General features: G+C 39.4%; 2 protein-coding genes across 3 annotated transcripts in view; one reads left to right on the top strand and one right to left on the bottom strand.

Moving 5' to 3' along the window:
- MSH6 (mutS homolog 6) lies at positions 1-25,518 on the top strand. Of its 2 annotated transcripts, XM_043982071.1 has the most exons (10): positions 1-501; positions 13,749-13,948; positions 15,851-16,017; positions 19,141-21,682; positions 23,328-23,602; positions 24,162-24,279; positions 24,603-24,692; positions 24,769-24,923; positions 25,031-25,230; positions 25,360-25,518. In XM_043982071.1, exons 1-10 carry the CDS (start codon positions 128-130, stop codon positions 25,439-25,441), a joined length of 4,203 nt encoding a protein of 1,400 aa, XP_043838006.1. In that variant the 5' UTR covers positions 1-127; the 3' UTR covers positions 25,442-25,518. The 2 variants fall into 2 exon arrangements, with proteins under 2 accessions (XP_043838006.1, XP_043838007.1); XM_043982072.1 differs by lacking the exons at positions 24,769-24,923; positions 25,031-25,230.
- The window catches only part of FBXO11 (F-box protein 11), a 115,982-nt gene continuing 114,668 nt past the window's right edge, over positions 25,485-26,798 (bottom strand). Inside the window, 1 exon segment of the mRNA XM_043982073.1 lies at positions 25,485-26,798. Coding sequence (XP_043838008.1) covers positions 26,669-26,798 — 130 coding nt within the window. The 3' untranslated portion in view covers positions 25,485-26,668.

Raw genomic sequence — 26,798 nt, 5'->3', positions numbered from 1 at the left:
CCACCTCCTCCTCACGTTTCCCGCCAGCCAGAGCGCGGTCGGCGGTTGGCCGCGGTGGGTCATTCGTCTCACCCGAGCTACCTGGAGCAAGCTAGGGTGGAAAGGGGCTCTGTCCCCACCGGCTGCCATGTCGCGACAAAGCACCCTGTTCAGCTTCTTCCCTAAGAGCCCGGCGCTGTGCAGCAACAACAAGACCGCCGCCATTGCTGCAGATGGAAGCGGCGCCGGGGCCGGAGCGGGGGCCGCGGGGACTGCGGGGGCCGGAGCCTCCGGGGCCTCCTCCGCGCGCGAGGACGCGCCCCGGAGTGAAGAAGCCCACCCGAGCCCTGACCCCGCTGCCAGTCCAGGCCCCGGCCCCCGCGGCCCCAGCTCCCACGACCCCAGCCCCCGCTCCAGCTCTGGGGTCGCCCCGCTGCCCCGAGAGATAAAACTCAATGGAGGGCCGCGTCGGCGGGCGGCCCCGGCCCCGGCCCCGACCACGGCCCCGGCGGCTTCTGCCAGGTAATCCGGGAAAGGGCCGTGAGCCTTTCCCCCTCAGCGAAGGATGCGGGGTGGGGGTGGGGGGCTGAGGTATAGGCTGGAGGAGGAGATTCTCTCCCCACCCCCACCCCCCACCCCCGGAAAATTGAGTAAAGGGGGCGTGGCGCTGGGGGAGGGGAAGCAGCTCGGAGGGGGAGGATTCGAGCGTGAAAATGAGGGAGGGGGGCGATACGGGCGGCTAAGCCTGGCGAGGTGGGGGAGGGGAACGAGTAAGCGTGCAGGGGGAGGGAGGAGGAGGTGGAGGTGGGTGGGAGCACACCTTCCGAGTCCTGGAGCAGGGAGAAAAGAGAACTTTGTAATAAAACCTGATGGTCTGGGGGAGGGAAGGGGATGGCTTTGATCTTGTGGTTGCACTACTGAAAGGGGCATAAACAGATTAGATGTCGGTTGAATGGGGGGGTGACGGTTGGGTACTTAACGATAATGAAAAGTTTTGGAGCCGAACAGACAATGCCTTGCTACCCTCAATTCCGAAGGGATCGACGCGTGCCAACTCCTTGGAAGAGAGAGACGGACTGACCTAGACCTAGGGATTGGACTGTGCAAGCAGAGGGCAGTTAAATCTTGGCCCAGAGAAACTTTTAGGGAGTATCAGAGCAAGGGAAGACCTTTTGATTTGAAGTAGTGTCACAGCCAGCTAACTAGATGTATAGGAGAATGTTCAGAGGTTTTTTTTTCCTCCTCCTTGGAGATGCCTGTTGAAATTTTCAATCTAGGTGAAACTGAGGCAACAAAGTTCCGAGCACTTTCCATTTATTAGCAAGGCTAGTAATTGCCAATAAATGGGGTTCAAGGCTCCTTAGTAACCAGAACCCCGTGGAGAGTTTACAGACCTTTTCTTATAGTAAATAAAGAGGCAAATTAGAAAATCTTGAGTAATTTGGCTGTCGTCGATTCCTTATTGGTGGTTGAAGGTAGTAACCACAAGTTGTATTATTTTGCCACTAGGTGGACTAGTAGATCCTGGGGCATTTTATTTTTATTTCACTTATTTATTTTTGTGGGGCAATGAGAGTTAAGTGACGCGGCCAGGTCACACAGCTAGTGTCAAGCGTCTGAGACCCCCAGCATTTAAAAAAAAAATTTTTTTTGGTGAGGCAGTTGGGGTTAAGTGACTTGCCCAGGGTCGCACAGCCACTATGTGTCAAGTGTCTGAGGCCGGGTTTGAACTCAGGTCCTCCTGAATCCAGGGCAGGTGCTCTATCCACTGCGTCATCTAGCTGCCCCATACCCCCAGCATTTTAAACAAGGTCAAGAATAGGAAATCTTGGTTGGAAATAGATTAGAAACAGGAGGGAACCTATTTCTGGGAATGGGGAAATGGAAAATTATACAATCTCTGAGGAGTTAACACTCCTTTTCTCTGATTGACATGGCTTTATTGATTTAATAGGCTATTTACACATCAGTATTTTAGCTTAGCATCATGCAGAAAGTTTGTAATTTTCCATGAGTCCAAATGAGGAATTAACACATAAAAAGGGGGAACTTTGACTTACACAGAAAAGGGAAGTCTTAAAAAACAAGGGACTTAGGTTCACAAAAGTGGAGGAGGGCAGCTAGGTGGCGCAGTGGATAAAGCATTGGCCTTGGATTCAGGAGGACCTGAGTTCAAATCCAGCCTCAGACACTTGACACTTAACTAGCTGTGTGACCCTGGGCAAGTCACTTAACCCTTATTGCCCCGCAAAAACAACAGCAACAAAAGTGGGGAAGCTAAACTCTTGGAAATTATTAACACAAGCTAGTTTTAGTTTGATTCATAGTAGGCCTCAGCTAAAAATCAAGTTTGTACACAACTCCCAATTGATTGAACACTGTTTTCAATTTACATTTCACTGAGAAAGAGGAGGGAGGTGCTCCTCTGGAGTAATTGTAAGAGAAGCCGAGGGAGAAGACCTTAACTTTGTATTTTGCAACTATATTTCCTGCATTTGAGGATTTTATTTTTTCTGTATAAAACAAGATGATCTAGTCCCTTCTAGCAGATCCTTTGTTCTCTTGTATTATTACAGTGATGGTATGAAGACTCTGAGCCACTGATTAGCAGTTATATATTTTCCCAGGAGAGCACAATTTTGAAACCTTGCTTGGGGCTTCTCCCAGCTTTGCTTCTGACTCCTTATCTATTGTTCTTTCCACTGTACTAGAACCATCACTTTTTTTTTTTTTTGGTGGGGCAGTGAGGGTTAAGTGACTTGCCCAGGGTCCCACAGCTAGTAAGTGTCAAGTGTCTGAGGCTGGATTTGAACTCAGGTACTCCTGAATCCAGGGCCGGTGCTTTAACCACTGCGCCATCTAGCTGCCCCAAACCATCACTTTTTAAAAGATAAAACAAAATTTTGTTTTGAGAGATGCGAGAAACATTGATTAATTGAAAGGTTTAAGGGGAAAAAAAGGAAGTTTCACTCTCTCTTCATGTAAACAGATACTTTGCAGTCTTCAAGTATTCCAGATGTGATAGAATTGTGCAGCACTTCTTCCGAGGCTGGATTTTCCAGTCATCTCAAAGTCTTCTCTTCCCTTCTCCCCAATATCCAGCATCTTCATGTGACAGTGGTAGGCTATTAATCATGGTCTTAATTTTTATTCCCAATTCTGATACTGAATTGAATTCATTACTGTCCTTCATGTAGTCTTTGTTCCAGGCCAACTGATCCCTTTGCTGGTCTCCAAACTCACCCCCCCCCCCCACCTACCTGTCTTTGTACATGTCACCTGTGCTTGAAATCTATTCCTTTTCTGCTTAGTTTCCTTCTAGGATTGATTATTAACTCAGGCTCTGCCCCCTGCAGAAAAGCCTTTTTGTTTCTATCTTAGCTTTTCCTACTCTTTAGATTATTTTTATCATCCAGGAGGATACAGTAAATAGTGATGCTAAAAAAGAGGTATTTTCTGTCAAAGAACCAACTAAATATTATCTTTTCTTGTGTAGTCAAGGCATCCATTAGTCTTAGAACTTCAGAGAAAGCACCAAATGATGACTTTTCTTTACGGATGCTGAAGTAAAGTTCTTGGAGCTAAGAAAAGACTGTACATTTTGTAGTCTTTCTCATAGGTTCAAGAAGACAGAAAGCCAAATGAGGGGATTACAGATTGAGTCCAGTTGGAACACTCTGGGAACAAGTAATATGTTAACAGGATATGGTTACAGGTTGAACAGGTACTTTCTATTATTATGCTTAGAGACAGTAGTTTCCAGTAGTTCCTCAGGACAGTGTCTAGTCTAGTCATAGTGCTTAGCAGTAATGCTCAGCTTTAGAAGTACTGCAGAAAAGGCTTAGAGTCTTGTTTCTGTACTCCTCAACAAATCCCTTTGTTTTTCTTTGCCTTAGAATCATCCTTTATTCCACAGGATATTTCTGCCTTTCCCTTGTTTTGTTGTTGTTCAGTCATGTCTGGCTTTTTGTAACCCCATTTGGTGTTTTCTTGGCAAAGATACTGGAGTGGTTCGCCATTTCTTTCTCCAGTTCATTTTTACAGATGAGATTGTCGCAAACAGGGTAAAGTGACTTGCCTAGGGTCACACAGCTAGTGCCAAGTGGCTGAGGCTGTATTTGAACTCGGGTCTTCCTGAATCCAGGGCCGGTGCTTTATCCACTGCTCCACCTAGCTGCCCTTAACACACTTTTTTTTTTAATCAGTTTAACAACATTTCAACATAACTCCTTGGTAACACAGCTTCTGAGGCTAGATTTGAATTTAGGAAGATGAATCTTGACTCCAGGGCTGGTGCTATATCCACTGTACCTCCTAGCTTCCCCAATTTGCTTAGCTTTTCCTTGTGCATATATATATAAGGGGACACATTCAAGAGATGTCTTGGAGGTAGACAGAAGAATTAATAACCAGTTGGCTGTGTAGGGTGAGAGAGATTGAGGAATTCAAGATAATGCCAAGGTTTTAGACCCAAATGGTATTGTTCTTGACAGAAGCAGAAAAGTATGGAAGATAGGTGTGTTTGGGGGAGAGATGAAACTGTTTAGAAATGTTTTTGAGATGCTTTTAAAATACTTAATTGGAAGTATTCAATAGGCAGGGGGATTGGAGCACAGAGGAGAAACTAGGAATGGATAAATATTATCTGGGAATCAACTACATAGAAATGATCTCTAGATCCATAGGAGCTGATGAGGTGTTGTTACCAAGTGAGAGAGTTTAGATTGAAGAGATTGAGGCCCAGGACAGTTAGGGAGTGTTGTAGGTGATGAATTGGCAAAGGAGATAAGAAGGAATCAGACAGGAGGAGAACCAAGAGAGAACAGCATCTGGAAACTTTTAAAAGAAGAATGAATACCTAGACAGATAGGGTTGTCGATAATATGAAATGCCTCTTAGGTGTCCAGGAATGAAGACTGAGAATAGGCCATCAGCTTTTGAAATTGAGATGAAGAGAGCCATTTTTGTAGAGTGATGTAGTTGGGAAGCAGATTTAAAAGGACTGGAGGAGTAAGGAGAGAGAAGTGGAGGCAAAAAGTAACAGGTGATTTTTTTTTTCCCCTAAGAGTTTGACCTGCAAAAAGGAGGAGAGAATGGATAGTAGCTTGAGGGAATGGAAAAGTCTAGTGAGGGTTTTTTCAGCATGGGGGAAACTTGGATCTGTTGTAGGTAGCAGGGAAGAAGCCAATAGAAAGGGAGAGATTGAATCATAGAAATAATAGTAGAATCAATCAGCTGGAAAAGATAGGTGGGTTTAGGATCAAGCTTTGAAGACGACGAGGTCACTTCTTTAGGGACTGGAATAAAGGGGAGAGTTGGGGCATGATGTCAAGAGATTTAGAGAAGGGGAGAAGAGAACAAATAGTAGTGTCTGTAGTTTCTCAGTAAAGTGTGAGGTAAAGGCCTTAGGTGAGATATGGGAGTCTTGAAGAGAGAAAAGTTTTGGATCAGCCTCACTGCGGAGCAAGAAGATTGATGGTCATTTTGTGGTAAGGCTCCTGTTGTAATTAGATAACAAAATTTTTATAGACCCAGTTGGTTATGATTCCCTCGAGTTCTATTCATCCACATAAGTAGGGGAGAATACATTTAAGTACTGGAGGTTTGGGGTTTGGCAAAGTATTATAAGGCTTCCTAGGACAAAGAAGCTAGGAATTTGACATGGCTAACTGTAGGGTTAAGATATTGGGAAGGGAGGGAAGTAAAGTTAGGACAGGGAGGGTAGCCTGAGAGACTGTAGTTTAGGCATTCTTAACCTGAGGTCCATGGATAAATTTCAGAGGGTCCATGAACTTGGGCCAGAAAAATAATTATATTTTAATTTTCATTAACTTTTAGCTGAAATTTAGAATTTCCTGCCATTTTTTCAAAATTAGAATTCTGAGAAGGAATCTGTCCATAGGCTCAAGTAGATAAAACTAGTGGGACTGGAGTCAGGAGTACCTACTGAGGTGTAGTGAAGGAGGAGGTCATGGAATGAAGAGATTTAGGAACTGGGAGGTTAGGGTGTTTGAGTTCCCTACTTATAAGGACAAGAATTGAAGTAGAGGGGACAACTCTAGGTTACTGATATAAACTGCTATTAGAATTTGGATTGGGTGATAAATTTGGATAGAGTGAACCTCAAAAGAATAGGGCTTGCTGAGTGATGGTGGCAGAGTCAGGGGAGCAAGAAGTATTTCCTTCCCCTCCAGGAATGGTGGCTTGGTGTAAAAAGTGAGTATGAAAGTAAAACCAGTGATAAGTGATCAGGTGCCCTCTGAGGAAAGTCAGATCTCTGGGTTTCATAAGATGGAAAAAGTGTAAGAAGGAAAGTAAAGAACTAGAATTCCAGAGCGCGTTGCTATGGCACAAATTTTTTTTTTTTTTTTGGTGAGGCAATTGGGCTTAAGTGACTTGCCCAGGGTCACACAGCCAGTAAGTGTCAAGTGTCTGATGCCGGATTTGAACTCAGGTCCTCCTGAATCCAGGGCCAGTGCTCTATCCACTGCGCCACCTAGCTGCACCTGCTATGGCACAATTGACACAGAAAATACTCAGCCAGGTACTCGAGGTGGAGAGAGAGAGTACCAAGGGGGAGTCAAAACCTCCAACAATGGGCCCGAGTCTTGTAGCCCACCTGGTTATATACAAAAAGAGTAGGTGTGGTATAGTGGTGTAGTCATCATTACAGGACAGCAAGATACATACAATTGTATCAAACAGGGATGAGGTCAGTGATTACCTTACAAAAAACAAAGGAGAGACAGGCCTGCAACTGCAGCTGGAACACAGCAAGGCCAAGGACCTGTCTGAGAACAAGGTCAGAGGCTACTTGTGATTTTCCATATCAGCATAATGGAAGGAAGAGGAGACTTGAGAGTCTGAGTTGAGGTTGTTAGGGATAAGAGCATGGAAAGTGGGATTTCAGATATCATAGAGCAAGTTAGTCTAATCCCATCCTAGAAAACAAAGCTTATATCTCAAAGAGGAAAACACAAATGGATTTTATGTTCTTGAGTATTGTTTTAACAGAATCCAATGATGTTTTATAATAAGATTTTTTTCTGTGCATAAATTTAGCTTCCTTTCTACTAAAATAGAGGGATGATTGGGGTTTACTAACTGCAGTCCAAATTTAAACATATTTTGAATTTTAAAAATTTTATTGCTAACTAAAATTTTCCTAAATTTCCAAAACACATTCTTTCAACATCCCTCATAAGAAAGAATAAGGGTGGGGCAGCTAGGTGCTGTAGTAAAGCACTAGCCCTGGATTCAGGAGGACCTGAGTTCAAATTCGGCCTCAGACACTTTACATTAGCTATGTGACCCTGGGCAAGTCACTTTAACCCCCATTGCCCTTCGAAAGAAAGAAAGAGTTTGGCAACACTAATCAATATTCCTAAACTGAGTCTGACAATATATTAATTGTTCCACATTCATACAATGTAGCCTCTCTTCCTCAGTAATGAAGGGAGTGAGATTTTATTACTGAGACTTAGGTTGATTATAGTAGTTATACAGTGTTCATTTCCCTTTTTTCCCATATATTTTACATAGTTATAGTTGTGTATGTTTTTCTGGGTCTGCTTACTTTATTTTGAGTCAGTTCGTATAAGCCCTTTCATGCTTCCTTTGAATTTTTCATATCCTTCAAACCTTACTTTATAGTAATTCATATTCCATTGCATGAAAGTATCACAGTTGCTTAGACATTCCCCAGTTTTAGGCATCTTTCTGTTTTCAGTTATATGTTACTATAAAAAGTATATATGGTAAATATGGGGCCTTTATATCTTTGACCTCCTTGGGGTATATGTTTAACATTTTGGTCTCTGGATCAAAGAGCATTAGTCACTTTTTAAAATTGTTTTTTAAAAAATAAAAGTATTTTATTATTTTCCACTTACATGTAAGGATAGTTTTTTTGTTTTTTTTTTTGCGGGGCAATGGGGGTTAAGTGACTTGCCCACGGTCACACAGCTAGTAAAGTGTCAAGTGTCTGAGGCCGGATTTGAACTTGGGTACTCCCGAATCCAGGGCCGGTGCTTTATCCACTGCGCCACCTAGCCGCCCCTAAGGATAGTTTTTAACATTTATTTTCATAGGTTTTTTAGTTTCAAATTTTTCTCCCACCCTCCCTCCTCCCCAAGATGGAACGCCATCTGATATAGGTTGTATATGTACAATCACATTAAACATTTTTGCATTAGTCATATTATGAAAGAAGAATCAGAGCACAAGGGGAAAACCTCACAAAAGAAGGGGGAAAAAAACAGTCCAAAAGTAGAAACAGTATGGTTCATCTGCATTCATAATCCACAGTTCTTTTTTTCTGGATGTTGAGAACATTTTCTATCAAGAGTTCTTTGAAATAGTCACTTTTCTTTGTATGATTTTAAACTGCCTTACAGAATACTTGGATCAATCCACAGCTCTACCAACAGTGTAATAGTATGCTGAAGTCTGAATTTAAGACTTATAAAGAGCATATTTAATTTTTAATAAATCAAATCAAAATAACTGATATTTCACACCTATCAGGCTAAAACGATAGAAGGGGAAATGACAAATGTTAGAGGAGATGCAGGAAAATTGGGATACTAATACACTGTTGGTGGGAACTATGAACTGATCCATTTGGGAGAGCAATCTGGAATTATGACCAAAGAGTTATAAAACTGTATATCCAGCGATATCATTATTAGGTCTGTTTCCCAAGGTGATCAGGAAAAAAGGGAAAAAAAAGCCTTATATGTTCTAAAATATTTATAGTAGCTTTTTGTGGTGGCAAAGAACTGGAAGTTTGAGGGTATGCCCATCTGAAGAGCAACTAAACAAGTGGTATGTGACTGTGGTGATGGAACCTACTGTGCTGTAAGAAATGATGAGTAGGTTGATTTGAGAAAAACACAAAGACTTGCATGAAATAACAGAGTGAAATGAGCAGGAAAAGGGTTGTATGCTTAACACCAATATTGTTCAGAGAAGAACTGAACAATTAAGCTATCCTGAGTATTATATTCAAATCAACTGCAAAAGATTCTTTCCCCTTCCAGAGAAAGAACTGATAAAGAAAAGTATGTATAATAGGGTTTTATATATAGACAGACATCTGTCTGTGCCTCCTGTAGTGTGAGGTGGAGAGGTGGACATATCTCCCCCCCAAATCTAAAATGAATAAATAAATAAAATTAGGGGGAAAATAATTTTTTAAAAATGTCTTTATTAGAGAAACTGGCTGCCAAGATTTTTCCCCACTCACCTGCTTCTCTTCTAATTTTATAAAGGTATCATAACATATCTTTATTTCATAATGTGTTTTAGTTGGAAGACAGTTTTAGTTGGAACTTTGGAGTTAATGAATAGCCTTTGGTTTCTCTTTGACTATCAGGTGTAGTGTTGATAATTTGTTGATCATGAAGAGGGGAATAGCATAAGTCAAATGAAAGAGGAGTGTGTATACAGACTAGAGGCTTTTAAAGAAGTACAGCTTGAAATAGCCACTGTATTCTCTTGCCTTCACTGCCAAGGATAGTGGGTTCTATGTTACTACTTTGTGGTTAAAGACAATGTCATGTATGTATAACAAGTTATTTTCATGTGACAACATAATTTATGTTATATTTAGTAAAATTGTATTGTGTAATTTATATTGAGAGCTGTATGTAGTCCGGATGTCCCCTTTTTTATACATGAGGAAATGGAAGCTCAAAGAGGTAAGCAATTTGACCAATATTACATCGGTAATTGATGAACTGGGATTCAAACAGAGATCATCAGTGTTTGTGGCTCCTCACCACCTCCAGGATCAAATAGAAAATCCTTTGTTTGATATTTGAAGTCCTTCATAACCTCTTCTCCACCTTCTCCCATTTTCAGGTCTTACATCTCCTATCTTTTGCACCATCTCCTATTTTCCAGTCTTCTTACATTTGCTATCCTTCTCCCCACCCCCACCCCAACTGTGGTCCAACTACCCTGGCCTACCCTGGCTTTCTTGCTGTTCTCTGCACAAGAGAAACCATCTCTTGAACCTGGGCATTTTTACTGACTGTTCCTCTGTGCACAGAATGCTCTCCTTCATCTCACTTCCTGGCTTCCTTTGATTCCCAGATAAAATCTTGTAGAAATGCAGGAAACCTTTCCCAATTGCCCTTAATTCTAGTGTCTTCCCTCTGTTGAGTATTTCCAACTTATCTTGTATATAACTCATTTTTCCATAATTATTGGACAAATTATTGGTCCATATTGTGATGGAAAATTGACTCGGACAGATGCAGTATTTGAGCAAATCAGGTTTATTAGCAAGGCTAGCAGTTGTGTGACAAATTGAGTCCAAGACCTCCTCAGTAGGTACAAGGACACCATTTGGCAGTTTATAAAGCATTCTTATAGTCACTAATAAGAGATCAATTATTTTACACAATCTTGAGTAACGTGGGCCCACTCCCTTCTCATTGGACAGAGTTTTACAAATTTTGTGGTTATTAATACAAGAATGTCCTGGACATTCTTTTGTTCTTACAAGAATACTTAAAAGATGTGGGGTGGTTGGAGTTGGGTGACATGCCTGGGATCTTGCAGTGGGTGAGTGTCTTGTATCTGAGGCTGGATTTGGGCTCGGGTCCTCCTGGGTCCAGGGTGGGCACTTTGTCCACTGTGTCACCTAGCTGCCCCATGATAACATCTTGTTTTGTTTTTGTTTTTTGGTTTTGGTGAGGCAATTGGGGTTAAGTGACTTGCCTAGGGTCACACAGCTTACTGTGTTAAGTGTCTGAGGCCGGATTTGAACTCAGGTCCTCCTGACTCCAGGGCCGGTGCTCTATCCACTGTGCCACCTAGCTGCCCCCCATGATAACATCTTTAGGGTAAAATTGAGGGGTGAGAGGAATGCATTGGGGAAGGTGGAAGGGGAGAGGTAGAATGGGGTGAAATCCACAGGAAAGAGTTCATGGAGTAGGGGGAGAGATGGGGGAGGAGCACTCATCACAATAGGCTCAGAGACCTTAATCTCATCAGAGTTGGCTCAAGGAGGGATTAACATACACACTCATTTGGGTGGAGTAATCTAAACTGGACAGTGAATGAGCCTTACACTCATTAGAATTGGCTCAAAAACCTTAATCTCATCAGAGTTGGCCCAAGGAGGGAATAGCATACATACACACTCAGTTGGTTGGAGTTATCTATCTAATCCTGCAGGAAAGTAGGAGGGGAAGGGGATAAGGAGGGAGGGGATAGTCAGAAGCAAATCCCTTTTGAGGAGGGATAGGGTGAAAGAAGATAGATAATAGAGTAAATATTATGGGAAAGGGAATAGGATGGAGGGACAGTTAATAATAGTAACTGAAAAAGAGAAAAGAAAAAATATACAAAATATTTATAGCAACTCTTTGTGGTGGCTAAGAATTGGAAATCGAAGGAATGCCCATCAATTGGGGAATAACTGAACAAGCCGTGGTCTATGATTGTAATGGAATATTATTGTGCTATAAGAAATTACAAGCAGAATGATTTCAGAAAAACCTGGAAAGACTCATATGAACTGATGAATAGTGAAGTGACCAGAACCAGGACAGCATTATAGCTCTATGAGCAATTGTGAATGACTTAACTACTCTCAGCAATACAATGATCCAAGACAATCCCAAAGGACTAGCGATGAAAGAACTGATATTGATTGAACACAGACTGAAGCACGCTATTTTGTGCTTTTCTTTTTTTTTTTAACTTGTCTTTTTATGTAAAATGTCTAATATGGTAATGTTTTACATAATTGCACATGTATAATCTATACTGATTGCTTGCAACCTTGGGGAGGGGGGAGGGTAGGGAGGGAATGAGGGATAGAATTTGGAACTCAAAATTTTAAATTATCAACATTTTACAGATGAGCAAATAGCTGAGAAAAGTTAAGTGATTTGCTTTTCATCACATGCCTAATAAACTGTGGTGGGGGGCGGGGCGAAGAATACTTAAAGATACAGAGAACATCTTGTCAGCACATTTACCAAATTCCCAGAATTATAACAACATCTTAATTGCCCATAATCATGGGTTATATGAAAGCAAGGCCTAGGTCACAAAGTGGAGGAATAATCATATAGTGAAGGGAATCAAACAAAATGAAGTTAATTTTGGACTAAAACACCCATTAGACTGAACTCCTTGAGTAGAGACTGTCTTATCCTTCTTTGTATCCCTAGAATTTAGCATAATACCTGACACATAGTAAGTGCTTCATAAATATTTATTGGCCAAGTAGGCTCTGAATGTGGCACTACTCTGTTCTAGCTTGAGGTGATAACTTACTCGTATTCATTAGTTATGTTATTGAGGAAGAAAAACAAACATTTAGGATAGTTGAATACCTGCTTGAAATGTTAGCATTGTGATGAGAATTTTAAAATTTATTTTTATTCAGTTTTATTATGCCATTCCTTCTGGAACATTTGGTTAACTGAAATGTTTCCTGTTAATAATCTCATCTACCAGAGAGCTGAAGGGGAGTTTGAACTTTCTAAAATGATTTAGCTATTTGTGGAAGGATTCTTTTGGCTCCAAGTTTTTTATTACATTTGTGAAGTGTAAATCTCCTTTCAGTCAGCCCATTGTGAACCCTCTAAATGTAATTCAGTTTGTGACCTGACTTAGTTTACCTTGAGCATCTCTGTGAGTAAGCATACTTTCTTAGGGGATATATGAGATTATGATTCTATTTTAAGTTTTGTTCAATTTTTGTGGCTTAAGAGGATACACAAGATTGCTGTATGTCTCTCTGATGTAATTTTTGTCTATAAAAGGCCTTTTTAGAATCCTAATCCTTCCTCAGGTTTATTTTTCTAACTCCTGAACCTGTGTCTAAGCTTAATAAAACCTAGGTTTTTATCTCTATATTTTCTGCTTTGTGGTAGATTTATTTGACAGCAGTAACTGTTGGGAAAATAGTTATCTGTTAATATTATTTTAACTTAGCTTTACATGCCTAGAAATAATCTAACCCTAAACCGTAGGTTTTGCTGGTTTTAGAGACCTTGTAGAGAAATCCAAGTGCTTGTTTTGGGTCCACCCAAAATTGGGTCTGTCCAAAGAACTTGTGTTTTGGCTTTGCCCTATTTTTATGGAATATTTAAACTTGATCAATATCTCAGGCGATCTTATCTGGATAACCTACCGACACTAACTCAGAGGAAATATTTTCTCCCCTAATAGTATCTTTTGATTTTATAAAGAAGAATGTACTTTCCTAATCTTGTAACATTTGGAATTTGTAAGTATTCATGGTTGATAAGACTTTACCATTTCCACACAACTAGTTTCCTGGGTACCAATCAGCTTTTGAGTAGCTTTACAAAATATTTCAGTGTGTTCTATTTGACTAGAAACAGGATATATGTGGCATTATTCATTAGGCAGTCCATTGCAAAGTTTGCTTTACCTTATATTTAGTTACTATCTTATGTGTTTTGATACCTGTGTTCATATTATAATTCTTACCATAGGATAGCAGTTGGGCATTCTGGTTGTGGAATCTCTGTATATTACTCTATAGGTAGCTTAAATTTGCTAGTAGGGAAACCATAGTGCTATTTGCTATTCAAAAACAAAGGATGTTTTTTTTTTCTTTAGTGTTATTTACTCACTCATCCACAATTTCATCTTTATTACTGCCTTGTAAACTTTGTAGGACTCTTGGAAACTACCCACACAAAAGTATTGTTAAAGTAATTGCCTTTAAAGGTAATTGACCCAGATATTAATCAGCTATCTTCTTTTGACAACAGCTCTTGTGACTTCTCTCCTGGTGATTTGGTTTGGGCCAAGATGGAAGGTTATCCCTGGTGGCCTTGTCTTGTGTATAACCACCCCACTGAAGGAACATTCATCAGAGAAAGGGGGAAAACTTTCCGTGTCCATGTACAATTTTTTGATGACAATCCAGTGAGGGGCTGGGTTAACAAAAGGCTTGTAAAGCCATATACAGGTAAGAGATTTGCTTTTTAAGTAGGAAACTAACACATTTTAACTTTTAAAAAACATACCGACTATATACAAAATAGATTTGCAGTTTCCTGTGTAATCATTGTTTTTATTTTACTTTTTTATGGAAATGCTTATTTTATTCTATATTAATTTTAGATTTGCGGTTTTATGTGTAATCATTGTTTTTATTTTATCTTTTTATGGAAATGCTTGTTTTATTCTATATTAATTTTAGATTTGCAGTTTTATGTGTAATCATTGTTTTTATTTTATCTTTTTATGGAAATGCTTGTTTTATTCTATATTAATTTTTCATTTCTGCTAAGTTGTAGGAATGGCCTTTGTGTAGTAGTACCACTATCAAAGATTTGGGTATGAAAAAGTGATTTGGATTCCACTTTGTCTTCCTTAAAAGAAAAGAGATGTTGTGAGTTGCCAAATAGACCTTCATGCTCAAACAAGATTAAGAAGAAGGAGGGAAAAGGAAGAGACATGGTTTGGTCAAAAAAAGGAAAGCTAGAAAATAATAAATAATTTGCCCAAGTTCATATATAGAAAGCTAGAAGAGATGTTAAGCCATTTAGTCTAACCTCTTTTTCCTTGCCTATAAAATTTTATATTTAGGATTAGTTAATATGGGCTATGTTCATCCCATTCCCGTCCAATTGCACTTGTTTTTAATTTGGACTGGGGACTAATTGTGCTTAAGTACTCAGTCCAGAAATAAATGTAATTTAAAGAGTCCTGGACAGGGCTGGTTGAATACCAGCATTACCACTTGCTAGATGACTTCCTCCATTGTCTGAAGGGAAAGACAACATATAAATAATTAGATACATGCAAGATATATACAGAATAAATGGGAAGTAATTTCAGGTAAAGGCTTTAGCAGCTGGGAGGACCGGTAAAGGTCTTCTGCAGCTACTGGAATTTGAGCTTGAGAGACTTAAAGGAAACCACAGAAACCAAGAGGCAGAGGTAAGCAGGGGGGCCACCAGATAGAGTATCTCATAAGTAGCAGCAAAAGTAGGCCAATATAACTGAGGTGTAGATTAAGTAGAAGGGGAAGTGAAGTGTAAGACACCTGGAAAGGTAGGAAAGTACCAGGTTATCAAGAATTTTAAATGGCAAATAGAGGCCTTCATGTTTGATCTTGGATGTACTAGGGAATCACTGGAGTTTATGGAGCAGGTGGGCTGACATGGGCAGATCTACACTTTGGGCAAATCATTTTGGCAGTCGAGTAAAGCTGGACTGGAATAGGGAGTCACTTGAGGCAGGGGGAACCAGTTAGATAATTATAATAGCCGGGTGACAGGCTTGGCAGAGGGTGATGGCTGTGAATAGAACATATAAATGATAAGATTTGTCAACAGATTGGATGTGTGAGGTGCAGGATCCAGGATGACACAGGTTGTAAGCTTGGTTGACTGGGAGGATGGTAGTATCTTTGATAGTACTTGCTTATTTTTTATAATTTTAATTTTCTGGATGTATGTAACTAGTACCATACTACCCCTTTTAACAAATGTCACTTTAAAAGATTATTAAAAATATTGTACTAGCAAGTTGGAATTAAATAATTCATTTTAAGAGGAGCATCTTACCTCTCTGTTTAGGGTGCCCAATTTAGAAGAAAAGGGAGACAATCTAAGTGAAGTTTAATGACTCGAGAGTAGCTTCATAAAAGTAGTACATTTCCTTTCCTTTTCACTTGTATTTGCACACTGGGCCTGATGCTGCTTAACATTAAAAAAAAAATCTTTTAAGCAGATTTTTGGGAAGTTTTTACCTCTGCAAAAATGTGAAATTAGTTGGAGGATTTATAAATAAATTTTGCTACTTCAGGCATCCCTGTTCATTTGCTGAGTAGAGTACTTACTAGTAAACTTTTTCTTTCCAGGTTCAAAATGTAAGGAAGCCCAGAAAGGAGGTCCTTTTTATACTGCAAAGCCTGAAATACTCAGAGCAATGCAACTGGCAGATGATGCCATAAGTATAGAGAAGAGTAAGCGGCTTGAATTAGCAGTATGTGATGAGCCTTCAGATCCAGACGAGGAGGAAATGGAGGTAGTAACACTAATTTTGCAACTGTTTGAGCACTTTATATGAATTTCTTAGGGATAGGTATATTTCTTAGGTATATTATGTATTTGTGTGTGTGTGTATGTATACAAACGTACGTGTTTGTATATAAACATACACCTACATATGCCAAAATACAAAATATACAATAATATAGCAACATGGAGCTTGTAGCTTTGTGTGCTCTTATTTATAGAGTATGAATTCCTGCCATTTTAAGCTAGAGTGATGTTAACAGAGTTCACTTGTGGCCTAAGATCTTAAGCCATAATACCACATTTGTCAGGGTACTGGGATGGAGTGTGTTGGTTTTTGAAGGGTTATGGAGTGTGTGCATGTGTGTGTTTTATTGGGGGGGGGGGGGAGTCTTTGCATGAGAGGTATTTAATTGCTAGCATTAAACTTAAATCTAATATTTAAGAATATTTTCAACTTTATGATTCCAGTCTACAAATAAAGGGCATAGAGTAATGCTGTGAGTCTAAAATGCCTACAGTTCCCTGGGAAGAGTTGGGAAAATAGATTGCAACCTTCTTTGTACTCTTTGCTAATATAATCATTGAGATGAAGCAGAACCAAGCATAGTGCTTGAAAGCAAGTTTTACTGCCAAGCAAATAAAAGTATTTATTAGACTTACATTATGCAGAAGTTTAGTAGAGCATAGTGAATAGAGAGGAGCTGGCCTCAGAGTCAAAAGACTAAATTCAAGTTCTTTCTCTGACACATACAAACATCAATTGCCTGTATGTATTGTTACAAAGAATTTCCTCCATGCAAATTCCCCACACCAATAAAACAGTTCTGGATCACACAATGCACCTTGCTCTAATGTCCTTACAATAGAAGCCCTGGTTTAAAAAGGTTATGGACTCATTGAATCTCTGTGTTGGGATAGATCTTTTGAGGTCATCTGACTTAAATTGTGTAATAGAAAGCAGTGTGGCTCTGTGGTATCAGGATTTGAGTTCAAATTTTTATGACTGTAGGCAATTCACTTAATCTTCCTGGGCCTTATTTTCCTCATCCATAAAATGCAAGGTTGGACTGGAAGTCCTCCTATCTTGCTGCAAATTTGTGATCCGGTGACACTTTGCAGATGAATAAAAATTGAGGCACAGATCACAAAGCAAGCAAGTGTAGAGGCATTGAAAGTTAAGCTAACTTCTTTGTAGTTTCACTTCGAAAACTAAAACACAAGTGTCTTAAAAACTTAGGCATTAGGGAGTAGTTTCCAAGGTCAGACTAAGCAGGCATCTAAGCCCCAGCTCAAGCCCATCTCTCAGGATTTGCTTCCATCTTTGGTCCAAGGAACCTAGGATATAGAGCAGAGGCTTGAAAGATTTGAAGGGGTGCCTAGCACCTCATTTTCAGGGAGGAAAAAGTGTATTCATTTTAAGCATAGGGGCAGCTATCATTCAGTTGAATGAACAACCCATTAATATAATCAAAATGTGTTGTTAGGTAAATAAAAAAAGTTAAGGGGCTGGGGGGTTGGTTGTTTTTAACACTGGACCTTCAATTTCATCACCATTGGGAACTCCAATTGAGGAAAACTTGCTTAATTATATGCATAGATAGTTGATCTGCATCTTACTGTTTTAGAGACTTTCTTAGGGGCATTAAGAAATCAAGTGACTTACTCCATGGCACTTAGATAATGTGTAATGGAAGGAAGGACTGGAAAACCCTTCTTTTTTCACAGTTGTTGGCTCTTTATGTGCTGGGATCTATTGCCTCTTGTTTGAAATATAAACAATAATTAATCAATTTGCCAACTATTTTTGCTTAATGATTATGTACCTACACGGGAAAATTGGCTTAATTTCATTTTACCTATGGTAAGGGTGGGAAGCAGATTCCATAAATAAAGAGCAATTTAATTTTTTTGTGGGAAGGAAGGGTGTTGGAAATGAAATGTTTCATTTGACTTTTGAAATTAAGAACAGAGAAAATACAAATTACTAGTATTTTATAGCTAGGAATACATTTTCAATAATTGGCTCACAAAAGTTGTTGTTAGAGTTCATAAAATTTTTGTTCATGCTATTTTCTTCCATTCCCAGTTCCTTCCTTGTTCTTGGCCCCTGCCTCCTGAACTGCTGAGAGGGTCGTTTTGTCCAATTACAGTGTAGTTTGGACTGGGAAACACTGTTTTAGTCCAATTCCTTCATTTTACATATTGAGAAAGAGTATGACATAATGGATAGATCTTAGTATCATAAGAAACTGGATTCAAGTTCCCATATAGACACAACCTTGGGCAGGTCATTTAACATCTCAGTGGTCAAGAGAACTCTCTGAGACTGCACTTGGCAGAAAAGGTGCCAGTCTACATTGGTGGAGAGAGTTTGCTCATTCAGGAGATCATGGTACTAATGAAATCACAGGGATCCAATCCCTGTCCCTTCATTTTATAGATGAGGAAGCATGTAACTCGACCCAAGTTTGCTTTAGCTACTTAGTGACAAAACTAGGACTGGAAATCAGGTTTCTTAACTCCCAGTGTATTGTCTCTTATGTATACCACAGAGCTGTTTGTTTATGTTAAATTCCCTATCTAGTTTACAAGTGCTAGGTGGCAGAGACTAAGAATCATAATTTTAAAACATTGAAATTCTTAGTTATGGCCAGTTGGAGAGAGAAAACAGAATGAAAGAAAAATAGCAGCAGATCACCCTGAACACATATACGTGGGGAAAATATTTCAATTTTATGGCATTTTAATATCTGTAGAAACATGAAAAATGGAGTTGGGTGGGGTGGGAGAGGAAGGGAAAGTGTAAGGTATTCTTTCTAGTGTTTTTTTTGCTTTTGTTTTTTTTTTTTTGTTTGTTTTTTTTTAGTGAGGCAATTGGGGTTAAGTGACTTGCCCAGGGTCACACAGCTAGTAAGTGTTAAGTGTCTGAGGCCGGATTTGAACTCAGGTCCTCCTGAATCCAGGGCCGGTGCTCTATCCACTGTGCCACCAAGCTGCCCCCTCTAGTGTTTTTTTGTAGAATTGAAATCCTTATCTACCCCAATACCTGCATGTCTAAATACATGTGTGTATATTTATATATTTTGAATGCAAAATGTTTTGTTTTTAAATAGTCTCTCCTTTCTGACAGGTGGCTGTAGCATCTGCATCAGATAATAGTGGGGAGGATCTAGAGAGTGAAGAAGAAGTAAGACCCAAGAGGCAGATGGCTAAGCGTAGCACAGCCCGGAACAAAAAACGGAGAGTTGTTTCAGACTCAGAGAGTGACATTGGTGGCTCTGATGTCGAATTTAAACCTGATACCAAGGAGGAAGGGAGCAGTGATGAAGCAAGCAGTGGAATGGGTGAAAGTGATAGTGACATGGACAGTCCTGTCAAAGCTGCCCCAAAACGGAAGAGGGGAACTGCTGTGAACAGCTCCCTCAAGAGGAAAAGCTTGGGAGGTTGTGCACCTAATGTACCCAAACGAGTAGTAGGAGTTTCCTCAGAAACTAAGAGCACATTGAGTGCCTTCTCTGCTCCACAGAACTTTGAGTCCCAAGCCCAAGTTAGTGGAGGTGGAGGTAGTGATGGAAGCTGTGGCTCTACTCAGTGGTACCATGAAACACTAGAATGGTTAAAGGAAGGAAAAAGAAGAGATGCATGCAGGAGGCGGCCAGATCATATGGATTATGACCCAAACACTCTCCATGTCCCTGAGGATTTCCTTAATACCTGTACTCCAGGAATGAGAAGGTGGTGGCAAATCAAGTCTCAGAACTTTGACCTAGTCATCTTCTATAAAGTGGGGAAGTTCTATGAGCTATACCACATGGATGCGATCATTGGGGTCAACGAGCTGGGCCTAGTGTTTATGAAAGGCAATTGGGCCCATTCAGGTTTCCCAGAAATTGCATTTGGTAGATATTCAGATTCCTTAGTTCAGAAGGGTTACAAAGTTGCTCGAGTTGAGCAGACAGAGACCCCTGAGATGATGGAAGCTCGCTGCCGAAAGTTGAGTCACATATCCAGATTCGACAGGGTGGTGCGGAGAGAGATATGCAGAATTATTACCAAGGGAACACAGACTTACAGTGTGCTGGATGGTGAACCCTCTGAAAGCAACAGTAAATATCTGTTATGTGTCAAAGAGAAAGAAGAGGAAGCTTCTGGTCACATGCGTTTGTATGGTGTTTGCTTTATTGACACCTCTGTGGGCAAGTTTTACATGGGTCAGTTTTCGGATGACCGTCATTGCTCCCGATTTAGGACTCTGGTAGCACATTATACTCCTGCACAAATACTGTTTGAGAAAGGAAATCTCTCTGCTGAAACAAGGAAGGTCCTGAAGGGTTCTTTATCTTCTTCCATTCAGGAAAGTCTGATACCAGGCTCCCAGTTTTGGGATGCAACCAAAACTTTGAAAACACTCCTTGAGGAAGGATACTTTAAAGAAAAGTTAAATGTGGCCGATGGAGTAGTGTTACCCCCTGTGCTTAAAAGCATGACATCAGAGTCTGACACCATTGGCTTAACACCTAATGAGAAGAGTGAGCTGGCATTGTCTGCTTTGGGTGGTTGTGTCTTCTACCTCAAAAAATGCCTTATAGATTATGAGCTTTTGTCTATGGCCAACTTTGAAGAATATGTTCCTGTTGATGCTGATATGGTGAAAGCAGTGAAGCCTGGTGCTGTCTTTGTAAAGAGAGATTGTCGAATGGTGCTAGATGCTGTGACCCTGAGCAATCTGGAGATTCTCCAGAATGCAGTCAATGGCTCCACTGAAGGGACACTGTTAGAGAGGATTGATACTTGCTGTACTCCTTTTGGGAAGCGGCTCCTAAAACAGTGGCTCTGTGCTCCACTTTGTAACCCATCCTCAATCAATGACCGTTTAGATGCAGTGGAAGATCTCATGGCTGTGCCTGACAAAATTAGTGAAGTAGTTGACCTTCTGAAGAAACTTCCAGACCTTGAGAGACTGTTAAACAAGATTCATAGTGTTGGCTCTCCATTAAAGAGTCAAAAGCACCCAGACAGCAGAGCTATAATGTATGAAGAAACCACTTACAGTAAAAAAAAGATTGTTGATTTCTTGTCCGCTCTAGAAGGATTCAAAGTGATGTGCAAAATTATTGGGATTATGGAAGAAGTAGTGGGTAATTTCAAGTCTAAAATCCTTAAGCAAGTAATTACACTCCGGACCCAAAATTCAGGGGGTCATTTCCCTGAGTTGACCACAGAATTGAATCGATGGGATACAGCCTTTGACCATGAAAAAGCTCGAAAGACTGGAATAATTACTCCCAAAACGGGCTTTGACTCTGATTATGACCAAGCTTTGGCAGACATCAAGGACAATGAACAGAGTCTCTTAGACTATTTAGAGAAACAGCGCACCCGGATTGGCTGCAGGTCTATAGTCTATTGGGGTGTTGGCAAAAATCGCTACCAACTAGAAATTCCAGAAAGTTTTACATTGAATGATTTGCCAGGGGAATATGAACTAAAGTCCACCAAGAAGGGCTGTAAACGGTACTGGACAAAAGACATTGAGAAAAAGCTTGCCGATTTGATGAATGCTGAAGAGCGGAGAGATGTTTCACTGAAGGACTGTATGAGGAGGCTTTTTTTTAATTTTGACAAAAATTACAGGGACTGGCAGACTGCTGTGGAGTGCGTTGCTGTATTTGGTAAGACTGGTGAATCTTTTTTTCAGGCCTATTTGTGATGCTCTTAGCAAGCAATTATTAAGCACCTTCTATGTACCAGGCACTGTGCTGAACACAAAAAAGATTACAAAAAGGCAAGGGAATAGCCCCTGACTTTTGAGGAGCTCACATTCTAGTGTCTGACAGAGTCATTCACTGTTGTTACACAGCTAGTAAGTGTCAAGTGTCTGAGGCTGGATTCCTCCTGAATCCAGGGCCGGTACTTTATCCATTGTGCTGCCTAGCTGCCCCATAGCAATCATTTCTTTATCCATTTTTGCTTTTTGTCTCCCCCTTACTGTCAAAAGCTTGGTGGCTTCTAATCCTAGCTGTTTTAATGAACTATGTGACCTTGGATACCAATCCTCCATTCCAAGAATCATTAAACTTCCTTCTAGCTCTAGAATCCTATTACTTTGTAAAGTTCACTTTATCTTAAGAATGCTTATCTGTACAGATTTATATTTTATCCTTTTCTCTACTTCATTTTTTCTTTTATACTTTTCCCAGTCTTGAGAAATTGAGTATATATTTGGCTAGAGTTGGAACTACTTATTTCTATAAGTTCTAATAAGGTCTGGAATTCTTTTAACATTTTTGTTTCTACAAAGTCTTTTTCTTTTTTTTTAATGTCCAGACACGTTATTTCATCTGTATAGGAAACACCTGGTGTATTTAGACAATTTTTTTTTTTTTTTAGGGGCTGGACAACTCTTAATCATCTTACAGAGATGTCAAACATAGGACCTGTTAGCTATTTGTGCCCTTCAACAGTCTGAAGTGCAGTCCAAACTAGATTATTTAACAAAATGAGTGAGAATACAATAAAACATAGACAGATATTAATATGTGCTTTTCTAAGTCAATCTTCAGCCCATAGGGAAGCTTAGTGGCTTTTATTTCTTAAGAGACTAAGGCTAAAAAAAAAAGACTAAGGTTCAATAGGCAGGATTAGAACTGAACCAGTTCTTCCTGTCCCTAAGGCCTATATTTTCTATTCCCTTGGCCTTCTAAATGCTATTAAAATACTTTCTTTTAAAAATTCTTCCCCCATTCTTCTGAATATATATGTCACTTCGCAGTAACTTTCTTTTTTATCGCTTTAGAATAAAGCTTCTTAAAACTGTGGGTTGGAACCCCATGTGGGATCATGTAACCGAATGTGGGGTTGCAAAAAATTTGGCAGTAAATGTTGGATTTATATATTTTTTTGACATACCTATATACCCAGGGTCATGCAAAAATTTCTCAGGTGAAAAGGGGTTGTGAATGGAAGAAGTTTAAGAAGCCCTGCATTAGAAGACTGTCATAAAATAAGTGTACAGTTAAGGAAAGAACGTCCGACAATGATCCAGACCTGTGGTATTTTTTGAGCCCTATGTGTGGGAGCAGTTGGGTTCAAGGAACGAACGTGACATCTAAAAACGTTTGAATAGGCTTTTTATTGCTTATATTTTATAGAAATCGTCAATTATATGCTCTCAAAAGTATTTCTATTAGTAATTCAAGTGAGGGAGTTAAGCTAGATTTAAACTCTATCTGCTAGCTTTAACTTGAGTTTCTGTATTACGAGTTCCTTTGTTAATTGGAACTGGTGCTTTACCTTTTTTTTCTTTCTTTTTAATAGATGTCTTATTATGCTTGGCTAACTACAGTCGAGGTGGTGATGGTCATATGTGTCGTCCAATAATCATAGTACCAGATGAGGATACTCAACCCTTCTTAAAGCTTAAAGGATCTCGACATCCATGCGTTACAAATAATTTTTTTGGTGATGACTTTATTCCTAATGACATTATGATAGGCTGTAAGGAAGAACATTCAGAAGATAGTAACTGGGATGCTTATTGTGTGCTGGTTACTGGACCAAATATGGGGGGCAAATCAACCCTCATGAGACAGGTAATTAATCCAGAAGTATTTTTCCAGGGCAGCTACATGGCACAGTGGATAGAGCCCTGGACCTACAGTCAGAAGAGCAGAATTCAAATCTTGCCTTAGACACTAGCTGTGTGACCTTGGGCAAGTCATTTAACCCTCTTTTGCCTCAGTTTCCTCATTTGTAAAATGAGCTGAAGAAGGAAATGGCATCTTGAAGAATCAGGCACAATTGAAACAATTACACAACAATTTTCAAGATGCCATTAAAATATTCTGAGACCCCTAAGTCTTATGTAAACATTGAATACTAATTAAAAAGCTAATTTGTTTTACATTTTAATTAACTTATCATATATATTTATTAGTGCTTTTAACTAAAAGTGAAGGTTATACCTTAAAATGGGAGTCTAGTCATTCTGGCCCTAGGTACTGGGCGGAGAAGGGTGCATACTATTTGAACATATAGAATTGTATTGGGAGTTGGGACTGAGTTTTAATTCTTCAAGTGGAAGGCATTTATATTTCTTGGCTTTTAATGACTTATTAGGGTTGGGGTTTTTTTGTTTTTTAATGTTTACAGGCTGGCCTTTTGGTTATAATGGCTCAGATGGGCTCTTATGTTCCTGCTGAAGTTTGTAGTTTCACACCAGTTGATAGAGTGTTTACTAGATTAGGTGCCTCAGACAGAATAATGTCAGGTAAGTTAAGTCTTTTTTGTTGTTTTTTTAAAAAGATTTTAGTCACTGAGAAACTTGCTTAGAGTCTGTTAATTTTGTTAAGTCTTGTGTGTGGTTATGGAAATGTTTTAAAGCACTGGTGAAGGAAAGGAATTTATAAGCAAGTAGATTGTGTTCCTACATAAGGAAATCTGAAATGATTACTGGAATTCAAGTAAAAGGGGGTCTTATCTTTCATGCAACAATTTCAAATAAGAATTTGGACTTTACTACTAAATGTTTTGATTGTTTCAATTTGGCCATGAACCTGTTTAATGACCATTGTCCACATTTTTGCATGTCAGGTGAAAGTACCTTTTTTGTTGAAATGAATGAGACTGCCAGCATACTACAGCATGCAACAGAACATTCCCTCGTACTCATGGATGAACTAGGTAAAATCCTAAAATTTTAAGTGGAGAGGGGAGACTAAGTGAAAGAGTAGTTTGTGATCCTTTTTAATTCTTGTAGGTAGAGGCACTGCAACTTTTGATGGTACAGCTATAGCTAATGCAGTTGTTAAAGAACTTGCCGAGACCATAAAGTGTCGTACTTTATTTTCTACACACTACCATTCATTAGTAGAGGATTACTCCCAAAGTGGTGCTGTGTGCCTAGGACACATGGTATGTAACTGTTGCTTAAAAGGGGGGGGCAGGGGTTACAGTTTGGGAAACAGCTTGGCACCTCCATAAATTAGATAATGAAGTCATGGTAAATGTTATCCTTTTAGGCATGCATGGTTGAAAATGAATGTGAAGACCCAAGCCAGGAAACCATTACCTTCCTCTATAAATTTACTAAAGGTGCTTGTCCTAAAAGCTATGGATTCAATGCAGCAAGGCTTGCCTGTCTTCCTGAGGAGATTATTCAGAAAGGCCATAGGAAAGCAAAAGAATTTGAAAAGATGACTCAGTCATTGAGACTATTTCGGTAGGTTAATCATACAACTATTCTTTGGGAAGATACTAGGTACATATAGTAAGAACTTGGACAGACATAACAAGGGCTTCAAGAGGAAAATTTTAAAAACTAACTTTCGTTTTGCCCCTTTGTTTTTAGGGAAGTTTGCCTGGCTCTTGAAAAATCAGCTGCAGATGTTCAGGCTGTTCACAAGTTGTTGACTCTGATCAAGGAAATATAAACTTCAGCAGTTTCTGACAAAGGTGGTTAAAATTCAGACAACATTATGATCTAATAAACTTTATTTTTTAAAAATGACCATTTTTCCATTTTCTTTCCTAGGAAATTAAACCCTTTTAATTCTTACCTACCCTTCTACATAATGGTTATTGAATACTTCACAATATATTAAGTCTAGATGTTATGGTACATGCATATACTTTCAGGCTGTTTGATTACCCACTGTCACCAATACACATAAATGGGGGGGGGGGGAAAGCTATGAAACTGTATAGGGCTGTATATATACTTGTCTCAGCTTCATTAGAGCAGGAAATTGTTTTAATTTCCAGCAGTTAAGTCTAGACTGTTCAAAAAAAAACTATGAACAGATTAAATTACAGGACTGTTTTGAGGAGACTTTCTAAAGTGTACTTTAAAACATAGTAGGCTTTTTACCTTTCACAAAATTAGTTACAAGAATACTTTGTTTTACAGTGCATCCCTTCCTAGGAAGTCTCATTAAAACACTCACTTTTTCTAGGGGTGATTTGATTGCTGCTGGGACAGGGAAGGGAAGGAAATAATAGTCTAACTTTCTTAAAGGATACCAGAAACATTGCTGGATATAATTTAAGATTAGTGTTTTCTCTTTCATAGAAAGAACGTACATACTGGGACATGAGTACAGTTACAGCAAGTCTAGGTGTGCTAACAAAATGGGACACATTCAAGTACAATTTTGCTTGAAATTAAAAACAAACTACATGAGATTAAAGCATTAAAATCATATCTCAATCTGAATACATGTTAAAAAAATCAAAAATGCAGAAGTGCTAGCTCACATTTTTTTTTTTTACCATATTACAAAAGCAATTGGTACCCATGTCCATAAAAGCAGCAACAATGCTGCCTGTCTACTGAATAGTACTACTGCAAAGTGGACTGCGTTCAATGCTAGTTGTAAAAACACCAGCTTTACAGAAGTTGGTATCTGTACAAAATTGCAGCTTATTTTCTTCACTTCTGTCCCTTCGAAAAGTCTTTACACAGTAATGCTAAAACACCCAGTTCTGTGATCCTGAGTCAATATATTGCCACTTTCTTTTTGGTAGGTTGAGCTTCATAGTGTCAACACCTTACACATCCATTTTACAGTCTCTTCCTGCAGAAATGGGCAAGTTATCTTCCTCCAAAAGTTTTTAATAGTTTTAAGTTAGAATGGCAGAACTCTCCTTGGAGAAGGAATTCAATTGTGCTGCAACGTATTAGATTCTATAGGTGGAGCAGAGTCATATAGTGTATCTGTATCATGTGTAGGCTCGCCGGCTAATGTACAGGGATTAGACAGTGTTCCAGCACCACAGTCACAGAAAAAC

This window comes from Dromiciops gliroides, chromosome 2 (assembly GCF_019393635.1).
Source record: "Dromiciops gliroides isolate mDroGli1 chromosome 2, mDroGli1.pri, whole genome shotgun sequence".
NCBI classification, from domain to species: Eukaryota; Metazoa; Chordata; class Mammalia; order Microbiotheria; family Microbiotheriidae; genus Dromiciops; species Dromiciops gliroides.
This window is presented reverse-complemented; position numbering and strand designations above follow the sequence as displayed.